Source organism: Mastomys coucha, unplaced genomic scaffold (assembly GCF_008632895.1).
Source record: "Mastomys coucha isolate ucsf_1 unplaced genomic scaffold, UCSF_Mcou_1 pScaffold2, whole genome shotgun sequence".
NCBI lineage: Eukaryota > Metazoa > Chordata > Mammalia > Rodentia > Muridae > Mastomys > Mastomys coucha.
The window spans coordinates 274,150-292,374 of record NW_022196902.1 but is presented as its reverse complement, the minus strand read 5'-3'; the positions used below and the strand labels follow the sequence as shown (position 1 = coordinate 292,374).

At 42.4% G+C, this 18,225-nt stretch overlaps 1 protein-coding gene and 1 pseudogene across 3 annotated transcripts in view; one reads left to right on the top strand and one right to left on the bottom strand.

The window, feature by feature from the left end:
- The window catches only part of Katna1 (katanin catalytic subunit A1), a 38,283-nt gene that overhangs the window by 6,162 nt on the left and 13,896 nt on the right, over nucleotides 1-18,225 (bottom strand). For all 3 annotated transcript variants that reach the window (XM_031380338.1, XM_031380339.1, XM_031380337.1), the window contains 4 exons: nucleotides 16,308-16,488; nucleotides 9,376-9,497; nucleotides 6,682-6,787; nucleotides 5,267-5,425 (listed from right to left, as the gene is read on the bottom strand). In XM_031380338.1, coding sequence (XP_031236198.1) covers nucleotides 5,267-5,425; nucleotides 6,682-6,787; nucleotides 9,376-9,497; nucleotides 16,308-16,488 — 568 coding nt within the window. The remainder of the gene's footprint in view (nucleotides 1-5,266; nucleotides 5,426-6,681; nucleotides 6,788-9,375; nucleotides 9,498-16,307; nucleotides 16,489-18,225) is intronic.
- LOC116097739 lies at nucleotides 12,436-13,603 on the top strand (annotated as a pseudogene).

The window sequence follows — 18,225 nt, the reverse complement described above, 5'->3', positions numbered from 1 at the left end:
AAAAAAAAAAAAAAAAAAAAAAAAAAAAATCTTCAGGCTGGAGAGATGGCTCAGCGGTTAGGAGCACTGACTGCTCTTCTGAAAGTCCTGAGTTCAAATCCTAGCAACCACATGGTAGCTCACAACCATATGTAATGAGATCTGATGACCTCTTCTGGTGAGCCTGAAGACAGCTACAGTGTACTTACCACTTACATATAATAAACAAATCTTTAAAACAAAAACAAAAAAAAAAAACAAAAAACCACTGGTGCTCATAAAATAAATAAATCTTTTTTAAAAACCACTGGTGCTGTCTCAGCACCCCAAAGCAACTCACAACCATGTCCAGCTCCAGTTCCAGGGAGCTGAAGTCCTCCTCCTGCCTCCTTGGGCACCCGATATGCACATCAGTGCACACACACAGTTGCAGGCAAAATACTAAAAATAAAAATACAAACTTTGGCTTCTAGACAAACTCCTACAACAAGGAAGTGGAAGCAGCCAGAAAATCTTACTCTATACTCAGGAGCAGCTGGGCCACACAAGACTATATGTTTTAAGTAGATCTCTTCTTCTATTTTTAATAAAGCTTTATTTTTACACTCATTAATGATTTGCCTATATATGTCTATGAGAGAGTGTCTGATCCCCTGGAACTGGAATTACAGACAGTTATGAGCCACCATGTAGGTGCTAGGAATTGAGCCCAGGTCCTCTGGAAGAGTAGCTGGTGCTCTTAAACTGCTGAGCCAACTCTCCAGCCCCTCGTTCTTTTTTTTTTTTTTTAAGAGAGAAAGGGGGGACTGGAGAGATGGCTCAGTGGTTATACATGGAGCCCTATCTCAAAAAACTAAATCAATTAATTAGAACATAGGGTAGAACATCCACTTTGAGAGATTCTGGGAAAATGAGAACACGTGAAAAGAAGTATGCCATCTGGCATAGTGGCACATGCCTATAATCTCAGCACTTAGGCAGGAGGACTGCTATGAATTTTAAGCTGGCCAGGACTATACAGCCAAGACCCTATCTCAAAATACAAAGTGAAAGAAAGGCATCATCTCAAGTTACCAGGAGCAGAGATTTAGGTCTCTGAGAAAGGAGTCCATTCTGCAGTGGGCCCTGACTGGATCACAATGGCAGGAACACCAAACTCTAGGCACTGGCCTGTAACCTGGCCAGTGCTCATCTGTGCTCAAGCTGCACACTCTGAGAGATGCAAAGGGATCTCTTTAAGGATGGGTTAGGGTTCTCGCACAGCTCCAGGAAAGCCAGGAAAGAAAGGCTTTTTTGATACTGATACAGTAAACTACAGTATGACAAGCAGGGCTCTAAATAGAGAGCAAGCTCGAGGCTCCAGGCTTGGAGAAAAGAATGACACAAGCCACCACTTAGCAGGAAGCCTCTCCACAGAAGAGATTAGCTCACAGCAATATAAAAATCTACACTTGAAAACACAGGAAATGGCTGGGCAATGACTTGAATCCCAATGCTTGAGAGGCAGAATTATGAGTTCAAGGCCAGCCTGGTCTACAGAATGAGTTCCAGGACAACCAGGGCTACACAGAGAGACCCTGACCAAGTTGGGGGAGGTGCTGCAGCATTTTCTCTGTCCAATCACATTAGGGCAGTGATAGGCCTGTGATTGGACAGGAATAGAGAGGTGGAGCTAAAGTTGGAGGAGGAGAAAGGTCAGGAGCAGGAGAGATCATCATGGAGTCAGAGGATGATGAAGAGTTAGATCCCAAGTGGTTATACAACCAAGTAAAGGTTTTTACAAAATAGATTGATTAGGTTAGAATATTGTCTTTATTATTTGGTTCCGAGAATATTGTATTGCCATCTTGTAAATTGTGATCTTGTTATTATATAAATCTGACTGGATATTAAGGCCTTAAGAGTTTTACTTACCGGGTCCCTGGTGCTATCTGGATGGATGATTGTGAGGGTGTGTAAGGAGTTGCATGTGAGCAAGATGTTTACAAATAGCTGAGAGAAAATAACAAGAACCCTCAGGGACATGGTGATGCCCTGACGGCACCAGCTCAAGAACGTGGTCCAGAGGGAAATGGAGTTTGCAGGGTGGATTCATTTTTTAAATATTCCCGCAACAGGGAGGACTTCTTCAACAGTGACAGGTAGCAATCAAGCACCAATGAGTCAGGATTTGTATTAAACAATTTACTTGTATCAGTTTACTTTCTGACATTTCTGTGTGTGTGTGTGTGTGTGTGCGCGCGCGCGCGCACGCGTGAGCGCGCTTCTGTGTGCAAAGGCATGACATGCATGTGGAGGCCAGAGGTCAACCTCAGGTGTCTTACCTCTGGTGCTATGTACCTTGAATTTTGAGATAATGTCTCTCACGGGCCTGGGACTCAACAATGCAATTAGGCTGGCTTGTCAGCAGTGCCCCATGAATCTGCTGTCTTTGCCTCCCCAGCTCTGGAATTACAAATACAAACTAGTACAACCAGTATTTTACATGAGTGCTAGGGATGGATCTCAGGTCTCTGGGTTGCATTTTCCCAGTTAAGCCATCTCCCCAGCTTGTAAATTACATAATATATTAATATTAAATTAAATTTAAAATACAAAATATTAATGCCTTCTGAATAAAGGAATGGAGGCTCAGAAAGGGAAGAATCTGCTGGAGGGAATGGCTAGGAAAGTCACTGGTAAGAAATCTGAACCTACACAATGTAAGCTTAATTCTTTTGAGATATTGGCAGTTCAATTTTCTTCTCTCAAACACTGGGAAAATCAGTTTTTCAAAATTATCAGAGATTCTCCATTAGTTTCCTATTGTGCTACAGACTACTAACAAGCCATTAGGAGCCTGTTAAAAATTGCCCCCTGGCTTATGAGTTGTCTAAGTTCAATGGGAAGCAGAAATAAAAACAAAAACAGGAAGCTTTCCAGAAAAGAGATAATCTGAATATTTTAGTTTCATTGATTGTTCACTTCTTTATTTGTATTTTCTGAGCTTGGAAAGTGTAGATCTGGGATGGCATCAGCAGGATCACCTCAGACTTTTCCACTAGAAATAAGTATTCATGTCTTCCTCCTCCCCAGCACTGGCTCTCACAATATCTGAAGGTGCAAGGTGAGCTGACAGTGAGAGAGGCAATCAACAGTCCAACCCAGCTGATACATCTAACAACAACCTGACGCCTAAAGCTCAAGGGATAGCACGGAGGAGGCAGAAAGATTGTAAGAGCAAAAGGACCAGGGAGACAGTGCCTCCTAGACACGACAGGGAAGCTGCACCTAGGAAATCCTGACAATATGGCTACCTACACAAGACCTGCACAATGACATCAGTTACCATGCCGGTGTGGATGGAGGAATGGCCTAAGGCATCAACCTGAAATTAAGGGGGCTACAGGCAACTAAAGGCTGCAGAGAGGGGGATAATCCGTCTTCTCCAAGGACAAGCCCCCAATAGGTAGGTTATCCAACCCCAATGTCAGCACTAAACATCCATATGACAGAGAGGGGTTAGGGGAAAGAGAGAGGGGAGAGGGGTCCTATCTCCATCACTATGTTAGAGTTTCATGCCATCCTAACATGGAATCAGTTGCACTACTTCTTAGAGGCAAGACTTCAGTCATCAATGAAGCTTAACAAAGTCTTTAAAAGGTAGGCGAGTTCAGTCCAAATAGTATCGGAACTTGTAGAATTATATTGTTCCTACTGGTACTAACATTTGTGAGGTGAAACTGAGGAAGAGAAACTCGTTACCCCTTCCCAGAGGGCACGGTGGGCAGCAGGACGGCAGTCAGCAGCACAGTCCTCTGGGTAGTGAAGCTGTCTGCTCCATCAACAGTGTTCCCTGACAGAGCCTCAGGCTAAACTTGGTGCCTCAGAAGCTCCTAGATCAGCAGAGCTGCCTGCTCACACTTTTGTGACCTCACTGACTTTTATATTTTACTACATACTTATTTATCTGAGTGTTAAAGTATTTTTCCTTTTGTACTGATTGATTGATTGATTGATTGATAGTTAGTTTTGTGACAGGATCTCACTAGGTTACTTTGGTTGTTCTGCAATTCCCTATGTAGACCAGCTTGGCCTCAAACTCACAGAGATCATATCTGCCTCTGCCTCTCAAGTGCTAGGATCAAAGGTGTACTCCACAAGTCTGGCTTCTCAAGAGTTCTAAAGCTAAGCATATACCTAGATTTGCTGATGCATCACAGGTCACCAGACGCTGCAGAAATAATAATAATAAAAATATTACCTCAGAAATACAGAAGACAGCCTGTATCTCAAGAAAAAAAATGGAATTTATCCAATGTGAAGATCCAGAATGATCACTGTGGCTACTGTTTGTCACTAGACACACAAATTATCTCTATAATAAATGACTTCCAAAATGACAAATGATAAATTATATATTAAGCAATCTTAATAAATACTCTGCAAAATGAGTGAAGTATAGAAGAAAAAGAGAGAGAAACTCAAAATAAGAACTGAAAAAATAACTCAAACACTGGGTCATCACGCTCAAGGTCACCACACTCAAGGTAGAAGCTGGAGAGTTGGTCGGCTCAGTGGTTAAGAGCTGTCACTGCTCTTGCAGACAACTGCAGTTTAGTTCCGGCTGCTCACAAACACCTGTGAGCTACAGGACTTGACTTGTGACTTGAGCTACAGGAGACTGAGCAGCCTCTTCAGGTCTCCACAGGCTTCTGCACTCATGCATATACCCTCACACAGACAAAGGCACACAATTAAGATAAAATTCATCTTGGCATAGCTGGAGGTGATCAAAGTTCCAAAGCTACGTAAGATCCTCCTCTTTAGCTTGTTAAAACACAGCACTTACCATGTCACAAGCAGGGTGCTGTTCAACAAACATAATTATAGAGCTGGCAAGATGGCTCATGCAGACAGATGTACTTGTTGCCCAAGTGTGAGCCCTGGAATCCACGTAAGGGTGGAAGGAGAGCACCACACCACAAAGTTGTCCTCTCATGCCTATTTCAGTGTGGTGATATGCATATGTCTCCGCCCCATCATATATATGTGTATACACACAACAATCAAATTTTAAACAAACCAATTAGCCATAATTACTTTAGACTCTTACAGCACACTAGTAATGCTCAGAAAATAGCAGGTGTGGCTCCACCTCTGGAGGAAAGGAGACAAATAGAAGCCCAAGTTACTCATGATCATAAAGGCATGGAATCAGGTCCTAGGCAGAGTGTCACCCTACCTATGTAATGGAGAAACTCAGACGGAGGTAAAGAATCTCTATTAGAGCTGTTTCAAACATTACCATTTCAAACAGAAGACGGACAAGCTTCTCAGACTCTCCTCTGTATTTGGAAGTCAGAGTTGATGAAGAGACATTGAAGAATGTTGTCTTGCATTCTGTGGCAACTGCTTTAGCAAGAAGGGTCTTTCCAGTGCCAGGTGGGCCAACCATCAGCACACCCTGTAGGGAATAGAACAGTGTAAACGAAGACTCCATCTGCCACTGCTATTTCCTTGCCTTTTTTGTTTTTTGTGTTTTGAGGATGATAAACACAGATGTGGCCTTTGGCCTCCTGAGCTCTAAAGACCGTCCTTCTCCGTTCTCTGGAGGAGTGGGGCTATCAGTGGAGACGACCTTGTAAAGTAGCTTGCCCCAGTAATAACACTAAGTACCAAACTTCTCTACATTTATATACACCGTGACAAAGGGCAAGGAGTAAAACAAATATTTCACAACCAAGTTTGTTTGTTTCTTTGTTTATTTTAAATAAGGCCTCACTAATTTAGCCCCAGCTGTCCTGGAATTCATATGTAGACCAGGTTGGCCTCAAACTCACAGAGCTCCACCTATCTCTGCCTCTCAACTGTTGGGTCTATGCCATCACTACTGACACAAATAACTTTTATTTTTTTATTTTTTCTTTTTTCTTTTTGGTTTTTCGAGACAGGGTTTCTTTGTATAGCCCTGGCTGTCCTGGAGCTCACTTTGTAGACCAGGCTGGTCTCAAACTCAAGAAATCCGCTTGCCTCTGACTCCCAAGTGCTGGGATTAAAGGCATGTGCCACCACCGCCCGGCTATAAATTTTCTATTACACAAAAGGAAGATAATCACATTTGGAACTCAATTAAAAAATAGGAAAACTGATAATTGTTAATTTATTAATCATTATGAAAAGATTAACTATTTGTAATTGGTATTTTAAAGAGGCAGATGTTTACTCTTAACCCAGATTGTCTTAAATAGCTCCTTTTCATATCACCCCAGGATCTTCAAAACTATCCATTATGAGATAAAAATATTGCTGAATTTGTCAAAAGAATTCCAAATCTACCATGACAAATTATGCAATAAGACAAATGAGATGCACTAGCCACCTGGGTCATCCGTTCAGAAGGTCATTCTAAGAATGACCCTGAACACTGGGAACCCTGCATTAGTTTTTGATCAAAACATTCTAAATAATATAACATAAATTCTTTCTTTTAAAAGCTTTTTTGAGACAGGGTCTTATGCTAGTCCAGTCTGTCCTGGAACTTACTACGTAGCCAAGGCTTACCTCAAAGCCAAGGTGATCCTCCTGCCTCTGCTTCCTGAGTACTGGGATTACAGGCTTGAGCTACTACACCTGGTTTAGAACTTTCTTATCCCACTTTCTCCGTATAGGTAAGTATATAGCAGCGCTGCTATTTACTCTGCTGTAAGGGTGTAAACTTACTTTCCACGGTCTCCTAATGCCCTTAAAGAATTCTGGCATCCACATTGGTAACACCACGGCTTCCTGAAGCAGCTTTTTGGCTTCTACTAAATCAGCAATATCATACCTGAAAGAAAAGATACTTTATCAGCCAGCCCCTAGATCATATACTCAACCCCATATCATCACCAGCACAGGTTTTTATGCCACAGACAAAATGTTCAATCCTTTCTTGGGCCCTGGAGAATACATTCTTACCACAAGCAACCGGTGTACACAGAATATACCTTTGTCTCTAGTTCTTGGCAAAAACGGTTTTCAGTTTGTCTTATGATAACTGGTCTCCTTCCTTCACTCTCTATGTTGTCAGGCTAGTGTAAAATTTGTGATGTGGTATGACCTAAGTCAAGGTTTGAGTACCTTCTTAACTACAAAGCTTGGGACCATGTTTCCAGGTTGGGAATGTTTGCATACACTTCACTTGTTGAGCATTCTCTAATCCAAAACCCATTATTACTAATTTCATCTAAAATTCTCCAAACTTTCTAAAAATAATGGCTTCACTTAAAAAAAAAAATGGGCTCAGGGGCTGGAGAGATGACTCAGTGGTTAAGAGCACTGACTGCTCTTCCAGAGGTCCTGAGTTCAATTCTCAGCAACCACATGGTGGCTCATAACCATCTGTAATGGGATCTGACGCCCTCTTCTGGGGTGTCTGAAGACAGCTACAATGTATTCATATATAAAAATAAATAAATCCTTAAAAACAAATGTGTCTCAAGGCCCTAGGTTGGAGAAAGAATGATGTAAGCAATCACCTAGGAGGAAGGAAGCCTCTCCCACGGAGCGAAGTAGTTTAACTCTATGCTTGAGAAACATCCAGTCCCCAGGCAGCGGCAGGCCACAGCCTCAATCCCAGCACCAAGGGGGCGGAGGCACGCCAGCCTCTTGAGTTCTAGGCCAGCCCGGCTTACAAAGCGAGTTTCAGAACAGCCAAGACTATACAGAGAAACCCTGTCTTGAAAACCAATGCATTTCTTCATATTTGATTTTCAGATTAGGGATACTGAGTCACAGATTGCATAGATGGCATTTAAAAAAAAAAGAATTATTTTTATTTTATGTGCTTTGGTGTTCTCTCTGCATGCATGTGTATGTGAGGGTGTCAGAGCTTGTAGTTACAGACAATTGTGAACTGGGATTTGAACCTGGGTCTTCTGGACGAGTAGTTAGAGCTCTTAACTACTGAGCCATCTCTACAGCCCCAAGCATCTTACTTTATATCTCATAATGGCTTAGAAGAATGGCCATTAAAAAAATAATAAACAGAGTACACAGCAGACACCTGCTATGCTTCCAACTTCAAGAGGCAGAAGCCAAAGTGAAAAAAGTCGTCGACATCATTATAAAGTTCTCCCTAGACACTAGAATATCTACTGGGCCTACTAGGGTATGTAGGAATTTTATTATGAAAACAGATTTTACTTATGTCAATTACTAGAAATATTTACATATTATAAAGACACCTATTTATCATCTATATTTTAATAGAAATAGAAAGTAACTAATAATATAACTAACTTGTGGAAAAGTAAAGCCTTTTTCCTACACTGTAAAAAGGCTTAGATATTTTATTAGACATAAAGTTGAGAATCTAGCACTAATTGCAAATCAAAGCAAGATCTACCACAAGCTATACACAAGATGCATGCATTAAAAAATCTCCACGTACGGTTGGTGAGATGGCTCAGTATGTACAAGTGGTTACTGTATAAGCCTGAGGATGTGGCCCTCAGAAGCCACAGAAATGTGAGAGAGACCAGAATCCACAAAGTTACCCTCTGATCTCCAATATGTGTCACAGCGCATGCTCTGCCACATCATACATACACACAACAAAAGTTTGAAACAAACAATAAAAACCTCAACCTTTTCAACATTAGCAGGGGATCCAGAAGATGAAATTTGTACTATCTTTGTCCTACTTTGTATATGACATTAATTTAAAAGAATCTCAAGGAACTAGTGATATTCAGTTAGCAGAGAACTTGCCTCACATGTATGAGACTCTGTGTTCAATACCTAATATAATACAAACACATACAAACAAACAACAAAAACAAAATAGAGGTTGGCGAAATGGCTCAGCAATTAAGAGCACTGGCTGCTCTTGCAGAGTGCCAGGTTTCATTCCCAGCACCCACAATGTCGCTCATAGGCATTTATAACTAGTTCCAGGGAATATGATGCCTTCTTCCTTCCTCCAAAGGCACATACACATGTGATGCAATGACATACATGCAAGCAAACACCCATACACATAAAATAATAAACTGAAGAGTGCCAAACACAAATAAAGTTTAAAAACAATGTGCACTGAAGTCTGGGTAACAGAGTCAGTTCTTTTGTCCTCGAGTCCTGGCCATCTCCACATAAGTTGGGCATGTGATGTCCGTCTGTTACCTCCGCACTCAAGGAGGACTGACGTTCAATGCCATACTGGCTACATAGCCATTGTGAAGCCAGCCCAGTCTACAGGGAACCCTGCCTCAAAACAAACAAAGGTAAGACCCTCAAGGCAACAGACTGACAGAGCTCATGGGCATCAGCTTCACTGTATGCGTGCCTCACACTGCACATCCTCCAGCCTCGGCCTCAACGTCATCTTCTCCATTTCCACAACCATCAGCGCAGTTGCCATGTGATATGACTTACCACCGAACATTGGGATTCTGAGAAATTATATCTCTTTCCAAAGCTTCTACTAAGTCCTTGTCGTACCCCGTGCCATCAAACTTCTTTGCCTCTGGTTCTGTAACTGCAGCAGGTGATTTGTTCTATACAAGGAGATTAAAAACAAAACAAAACAAAACAGAAGAGGTTTTAATTGACCAAAAATTTGTATTTTGATTCTGTAAGTCAAAAACAATGATCAGACCAAAGTGATTTTGCTTACTGAATGGTCTCCTTATGTGAACCCAACATGAATCAAATTTCTGATCTTCTTGCTTCCCAAAGTGCTGATATATATAATGACCACACCTGGCCAAGGAGAACCAATCCTAATCAAAGTAGACTTCTCCAAAGAAACCAGAGAGTCCAGAAGGAAGTGATACAGTATTTTTTCCAAGGTTACAAAGAGAATCCAGGATCCTTTCAGCATAATATCCTCCAGAAAAGATGAAGATAGCATGGCATTCTTACAGAGACAGGCATGGGCACACGTGCCGAAAACTAAAAATCCCAGCATTTGGGAATCAGAGACAAGAGTACAGGGAAAGAATCCCATAAATTCAAACCAAACTAAAACCAACCCCACTCCAAAAAAAAAAAAAAAAAAGACCTCAGATAAGAAAAAACTAACACTAATAGAACTTTCTCAACTAGGAAACACTAGGAAGTTAGTAAATAATCCATGGGACTATATAAGTCTGCCAGGGTTTATTTCCTCCTAAATTTTCTAAATTACATTTGACAGCAAAAGCAAAAAGTACAACAGTCTGCTGTTTATAACTGTAACTAGGAAAAATCAAGGGATACCTGACTTTGAGTACAGTACAGAGGTCATAAAATAACTATTAATAACTTTGCAGACTCGTGCATAGATACACAAATGTAAAAAAAACAAAAAACCTCAAAGCATGCCCTACTTTAAAAGATTATAACTTCAAAAGGGGCTCAAACAAGTGACAAATGAAGTAAGATAATCAACCCAGGACCTAAATCAGGAAGTCAACAACATAATGAAAAATTCAACCAGGAAAGTTCAACCTAGAAATTGAGATTCTGAAAATAAACGTTAGAAATGAGAGTCATCCATTAAAAATAACAACACTCACTGAAAAGCATCACTAAGCCGGGCGGTGATGGCGCACGCCTTTAATCCCAGCATTTGGGAGGCAGAGGTAGAGGCAGGTGGATTTCTGAGTTCGAGGCCAGCCTGGTCTACAGAGTGAGTTCCAGGACAGCCAGGGCTACAAAGAGAAACCCTGTCTCAAAAAGACCAAAAAAAAAAAAAAAAAAAAAAAAAAAAAAGAAAAAAGAAAGAAAGAAAAGCATCACCAATAGGTTAGAACAACCATAAGAATATCAAGGTAGAAGAAAAAATCAGGTACTATATTCAAACAACTACCACACAAAAAATAAGCATAATAATCACAAGTTTCAAGAACTCTAGGACATGCCAAAAACTAAAGGTAAAACTCCATGGCAGAGAATAAGCTAAAGTCTAAAATTATCTGGCTGGACAAGTTAGATGGCTTGTCCACTAATGGCTAAGTCTCATTCACAACAAAATTTAAAGGCATGGAAAAACAACTTCAATGAAACTATACCAAAAAATTCTCAAAACTAGTGAAAGACATGGACATACAAGAGGCATTTAGAACCCCATACAGACATGACAGGAAGACTGTTTACAAGACAAATTATCATGTAGTATCTAATCAAATATTTAAATTTATGGCACAAAGACACAACTGAAGTGGAAACTTAAGGGTTCTTTGGAAAGTCAGTTGGGTGGGGTTTTGTTGGGGCAAACAAGTGAAGGAACATTCACTGAAGCAGACACAGGAGAGAGGATCTTCTGCTAAAGCAAGCACGTGAAAGGACAAGTGATGAAGGATTCTTTGCTAACAACATGCATGTATTGGTCCGCCTTCCATGCACAGTTGAGCTGCATTTGTCGGGACTCCATAGAGAACTGCACCAAACAGTCTGGTGTTGTGTCTTGGCTTTTTTGCTGATTCTGTGGACTTGGGCTGATTGGCAGAGTGATGTCAACGGAAATAGGCACATGTACTGAGGCAAGACCTGTGAAGGACATGTGATACTTGGAGAGAGTATAAAGGGACTGCAGATAGTGATGAAGGAGTAGCTTGCCTACAGAGCTAGCTGGTTGTGGGTCTCCAGTCTTCACTGACCTTCACTTTCCTGAGAGAGGCACAGTCACGAACTTCTGGCGTCCCTCTAGGTCCCTCCTGCTGACTCTAGCTGAGGCTGAGGCCTGGCTGTTAGGTAGTTCCACCAATGCCGACTGGTGTTTGCTATCCCAACTCCACTGAACTGGGCTGCTGGTGTATCCATGAAGTGTTTGCCAGTGGACTGAGCTGCCACTGCTGACTGGTGAACTGCCAATTTCCTGACAACACAGACAGGAGTTGCTCCAAAGAACCTTTCTAAACAGATACATCACCCCACCCCGCATCCTTTCTTTCTCACTGCCTCTGGTGGGCTAAAAGGGGGGTTACGGTATTTAAGAACCATAACTAAAAGTAGACTTTGAAAAAAATTATAAAGTTACACACAATATTAAACCTGAGGGAGAGAGGTGCCTACAAAGGCAAACATATCAGACCTCTCATCAGAAACACTATAGGAAAACACTAGATACACTCCAAGTGCAGAGAGCAATTCCTAAACCACGATTACTATATCCAGCAAAGAGAGATTTAAAATCCTGTGGAAAAATAGAGACTTTCCATAAGTATGAACTAAAACAATTCATTACCATGAGGTCAGCATTATATAAAATAATAAAAAGAATCTTATATACAGAAGGAGGACAAGCTCAAGTGGATCACATGAAAGAGAGAAAAAGGAACGGATTAACAAGAGCAAGAAGAGCCTTTGGTTCTGTGAGTCAGGCCGCGGCTCAGGGTCTCTGCTGCCCGTCACCTGCCGTGGTGGAGAGCGTTCTGATGCTGCGGCAGGATCCGGACGCCCAGCCCTCTGGAGGAACTTAAGAAGCTTTTATTCATGTGCATGTCATAGAAGATGAATTCATCCTCTTCTACTATGAATGAAGAGCCTGATGCTTTATCAGTAGTTAACCAGCTACAGGATTTAGCAGCAGATCCATTAAACAGAAGAGCCATCGTCCAGGATCAGGGATGTTTGCCTGGCCTTATTTTATTCATGGACCATCCAACTCCCCCTGTCGTTAACTCAGCTTTGTTTGTGCTCCAATACTTGGCTGAATGGCGTGCGAACAGAGAAAAGCTGAAGGGAGAACTGGGGATGGTGCTGAGTTTGCAGAACGTCATCCAGATGACTACAACTCCAGGAGAAACAAAACTTCTGGCCTCAGAAATCTATGACATTCTTCAGTCTTCCAATATGGCTGGTGGTGATAGTTTTAATGAAATGAATTCATGTAGAAGGAAAGCTCAGGTTTTTTTGGGAACTACAAACAAATGTGCCAAAACAGTAGTTTTGCACATAGATGGTCTCGATGATACGTCTCGGTGAAATCTATGTGAGGAAGCTTTGTTAAAAATCAAAGGTGTTATTACTAGCTTCCCTTTTCAAATGGCTGTTCACAGATGTGTGCTGCAAACCCGTTCAGATTTGAGGCTTTGGCGTCAGCATCCCATCAACCAAGGTCATGAAAGCTCAGCAAGTTGTGAGAAGTGAAAGTGGTGAAGAGATGCTGGTCCCTTTTCAGGATGCCCTGTGGATGTCGAAGAGCACACAGAGCTATCTGAGTACCTGCCTGAGGGTGAGAGCCCCACAAAGGAACAGGACAAGGCAGTGTCCTGGGTTGGGTCACACCCTGAGGGTGGAGCCAGCTGGTTGAGCACAGCTGCAAACTTTTTTTTTTTTTGTTCCTTTTTGTTTTTTTTTTTTGGTTTTTTGAGACAGGGTTTCTCTGTGTAGCTCTGGCTGTCCTGGAACTCACTCTGTAGACCAGGGTGGCCTCGAACTCAGAAATCCTCCTGTCTCTGCCTCCCAAGTGTTGGGATTAAAGTCGTGCGCCACCACCGCCCGGCTCTTTTTTTTTTTAAAGATTTATTTATTTATTTTATGAATATGACTACACACTGTAGCTATACAGCTGGGATTTGAACTTAGGACCTTTGGGAGAGCAGTCAGTGCTCTTACCCACTGAGCCATCTCACCAGCCCCAGCTGCAAACTTTTGATCCAGATCATTTTACTGGTGACTTCAACTTCAGTTTGGGGCTCAAGGACTGTGCAAATCAAAAGGGGGCCAACTTTCCATTGTTGTAGTGAATTGTCAAGTGCGATTTGCATAAATTATCATGGAAAGTTTCTAGATTACATGACTAAAAAAAAAACACACACACAAGAGCAAGAAGAGATCAAATATATCTGTGTGGTCATCCTCCATAATCAACTCAATGAGATTCAGAGTCACCACAGAAACCAGTTTCAGGGCATGCCTGTCTGGACTTTTCCAGACTAGGTTAATGAAGTGGGAAGGCCCACCCTAAATGTGGGCTAGGGTCCCAGCCTGGGTAAAAAGGAGAAGGGACCTGGGTACTGGCACTTGTCCCTCTCTGCTTCTGACTGACACACTGTAAGCAGCAGCCTCACCCCTCACCATGATGCCTTCCCTGATGTGAAGGACTCCTCAAACTGCAAGTCAAAGTCTATTTCTTTCATCCATTAAGTTGCTATTGCTACAGCAACAAGGAAAGTAGTGGCATGAAGTCCAATTCTGTACTTCAGCAAAGCCTACGATTCTAGGGCAGGAACTAAATAAGCCAGGAGAGTGATCAAGACAACGGCAGCAATCAACCAGGATCTTGAAACAATTCATCTAGAAGTTAAAGGTCCCAGCTCTAGTTAAAAGGTGCAGACTAGCCGGGCAGTGGGGGCACACCTTTAATACCTGCACTTGGGAGGGAGAAGAAGGTTGATCTGAGAGTGCGAGGCCAGCCTGGTCTACAGAGTGAGTTCTAGGACAGCCAGGGCTACACAGAGAAACCCTGCCTCAAAGAAACATATGCAGACTAGATGACTGGATCAGAACACAAGATCCAACTACTTGCCTACAGGAGATATGAATCACCAGTAAAGACACACACGTGGAAGGGCAAAGGACAGAAGAGTATGCAGCAAGAGTGGAAGCAGGAAACACACAGTGGGAGAATTGTTGTCCTTAGGAAAGCAGAAGTTGGAGAAAGAATGGTCATTAGTTATTGATATACTGGAAATCCATCCAAAGAAAGAACTAGAGATGTATATAATCAAACCCTGGCATATCGACTTCATAAGACAAACACGACTGAAAATACAGGACTAGATGCGACAGCAAGTGATTTCCATACTTCATTCTCAGCAACACAGCTGTGACAAAAATAATAAAGAAACCTTAAAAAAACCCTATGATTGCATGTGTGATATATGCACACTTATGCTATGCCATGATGTACATGCGAAGACCACAGAACAGCTCTGTGAAGTGAGTTCTTTTCCTCCACCTCCACACAGGTTCTGGGACCAAGCTCAGGCTGACAAACTGTCTTCATCTGCTGAACCATCTCACAGGTCCAAACAAAGAAACACTTCACATTTAGCTGGGTGTGCTAGTGAACATCTATAGCCCTAGCACTTCCGCTTGGGAGGTGGAGGCAGGAGGGTCAAGAGTTCAAAGCCAGCCTCCACTACCTGAGCCCTTATCTCAAAAACAAAATCACTACCACCATCAGTAAAATCTTCACAGTTAAACTACACTGACCAAATGGGCTTAACAAAAAGCCACTAATAACTCCATACACACGGGTGCAGAAGCACTCTACTAAGCAGACTATGGAGCCTTCAACCACACGGGTACAATTTCTTATATCCTAACAGACCACAATGGAATAAGAGAAGGCCAGTAGTGAGAGAAACCACTACAGATGGAAATCAAGCAACACCCTCCTGATCCGTGGGTCACTGAAGAAACCAAGGAGAAAATCCAAAACTCCCTAGCTGGACAGGAAATGTCTCAGCAGGTGAAGGCTTTCACACTTGACAACTGCAGCCTCATTCCCAGGATTTGTATGGAAGGAGGAGAAGACTGACTCTGACCTTCACACATGTGCCACGGCACATGTATATGTATACACACACACAATCTGGGGAGAGAGGGATGAGACAGGGACTCTCTATGTAGTCTTGGCTGGCCGGGAACTCACTACGTGGACCAGTCTGGCCTAAACTCAGAAAAACCGGCCAGCCTCCGCCTCCCTCATGCTAGGATTAAAGGCATATACCACTATGCCTGGCTTCAAAAGTTTTAAAAAAAATTCCCCTTGCCCCACCATAGAACCCAATGGCAACCAAATGCTTCCCGATTGGTGAATGGAAACCCTACATGTACAGATTCTATGGCAGATATGGCACTAGTGACTGAAACAAGCGGCACCCAGTCTTTCAAATCTTGATTTCTAAGGTTAACAAAATGATTCACTTAAAAACATTTTGAGGGACCTGGAGAGGTGGCTCAGTGGTTAAGAGCACTGGCAGCTCTTCCAGAGGTCCAGAGTTCAGTTCCCAGCAGCCGCATGGTGCTCACAGCTGTCTATGACTGTAGTCCTGTGTAGTTCAATGCCCTCTTCTGGGATGCAAGTGCAGACAAAACATCCATGTACATAAAATAAATCTCAAGGACAATTTTGTTCTCATTTATTGTTGGTGTGCGTGCATGCATGTGCATGTGTGTATGTGTGTGTCTATGTATGCCACATGTGTGCAGTTGCCTACAAACACCAGAAGAAGGATGGGGTTCCCAGAATTGGAGGTACAGGAAGTTGTGAGCTGACCCACGAAGGTGCTGGAATCTAACTTGGGAAGAGCAGCAAGTGCACTTTAACCACTGAGCCACCTCTTCAGGTCCAGCCTTCATTTTGACATTACCTTTTCCTCTCTTCCCTTATTCTGTTCTTTCTTTTCACGACTACGAACAGCTTTCCCTCTGTCATTGTGAAGATTCTGTGAAGACGGCCGATGAGCTCTGATGACGGGGCCTGGCCGGCTACTGTGTGGCCTGGGGTCATTGTGCTGAGACGACTGGCGTTTCCTAGGTCCTGGTGAGGGTCTAGATAACACAAGGTAATTAAGGTCATAACTCCTGAAGAAGCCAGGCATACAGAGAACACAATGGTATAACAAACTTGAGGACTCTGCACCCCAAAGTCTGAAATATAAACCTGGCATAGCCTCTACGGCCAGGGACACAGTACTGCCATATTTACAAGCAACTAGGGCAAAGTGAAAGTGACTTCTACTCAGGACATCACTGTACAAGCTACATCTGAGTGCTGGAAAGTGGTAAAGAGCGAGTATCAGAGCCTAGTGTTCTATCACAGCCACCAGAACAGAGTGCAAACGCTCATGGTTTAACTAAAGGCTTTAATAATTTCCCCATTCTAAAAGACTAGGGTGAAAGTTGGGTAGGGTGGTTCTTGCCCTTTAGTTCCTGAATTTCAAAGACAGAGGCACGTGGATCACTGTGAGTTAGAGGCCAGATCTGAATACGAAAAAATAAAGGTTGTGGTTGAAGAGATGGCTTAGTGATTAAGAGCAGCTGCTGCTTCTGCTATTGACCCGGGTTCTCAGTTCCCAAGATCCATATAGTAGTTCACAACTGTCTGTGACTACTTTTTAGGATCCAATGCTGCTTCTAGCCTCTGCAGGCACCAGGCACAGAGGTTGTAGACATATACATATGGACAAAACATGTATACATATAAAGTAGGTAAGTAAAAATAATGGTGGTGGAAATTACACAATTGGAAGGTGCCTTCCGTTCACACAGAACCCACTCGTTTCCTTTTGATTTAGTGGAAGAATTTAGGCCTCCATATTTATTGGCTCTTTGATTTATGTGGGATGAATAAAAACACACAAAAATTCCAAAAGAATAAAACAGAATAACCTATTCTCAAGTGCCTCAGGGTTACTTCAACACAAAGAAGGTATGTTACCTAATGTCAGTAAACTTTTGTTGTTTTTAATATAAAAAAATAAAATATGGCTTACTGGAAGTTTTATTATGAGAAATAAATGATCTATATAGCCCAGACAATACTTAGAAATCTACAGATGCTCAATATGAAGAACCAGTATTTATTAAGTACCATAAAAAAAATTACAAGACATAGTGACAGACTATCTAAACTGGATCATACCTTAGTGCAAGGGTCTCAAACCAGTTATCAACAAAGAGTCAAGTCAGAGTGTTCTTTTCAGACAGCCAAACAAACAGGAAGTCTGTCATGTGAAGCAGGGAACAGACACCTAGATACATACTTGTCACTTTAAAAAGTGTGCCATGAAGCTAGGCAGTGGTGGCACACGCCTTTAATCCCAGCACTTGGGAGGCTGAAGAGGTGGATTTCTGAGTTCGAGGCCAGCCTGGTTTACAGAGTGAGTTCCAGGATAGCCAGGGCTACACAGAGAAACCATATCTCAAAAAGTCAAAAAAAAAGAAAAAAAAAAAGAAAAAGACAGGGTTTGTCTCTGTCCTAGAACTCACTCTGTAGACCAGGCTGGCCTCAAACTCACAGAGATCCACCTGCCTCTGCCCAAGTGCTGGGATTAAAGGTGTGTGCCACTACCACCTGGCACTTGATCGATTATCTATTTGTTATCACTTGGTAGTAGAAAGTTGGGGGTAAAAATTCCAAATAAAGCTGGGCAGTGGTGGCACATGACTTTAATCCCAGCACTTGGGAGGCAGAGGCAGGCGGATTTCTGAGTTTGAGGCCAGCCTGGTCTACAGAGTGAGTTCCAGGACAGCCAGGGCTACACGGAGAAACCCTGTCTCGAAAAA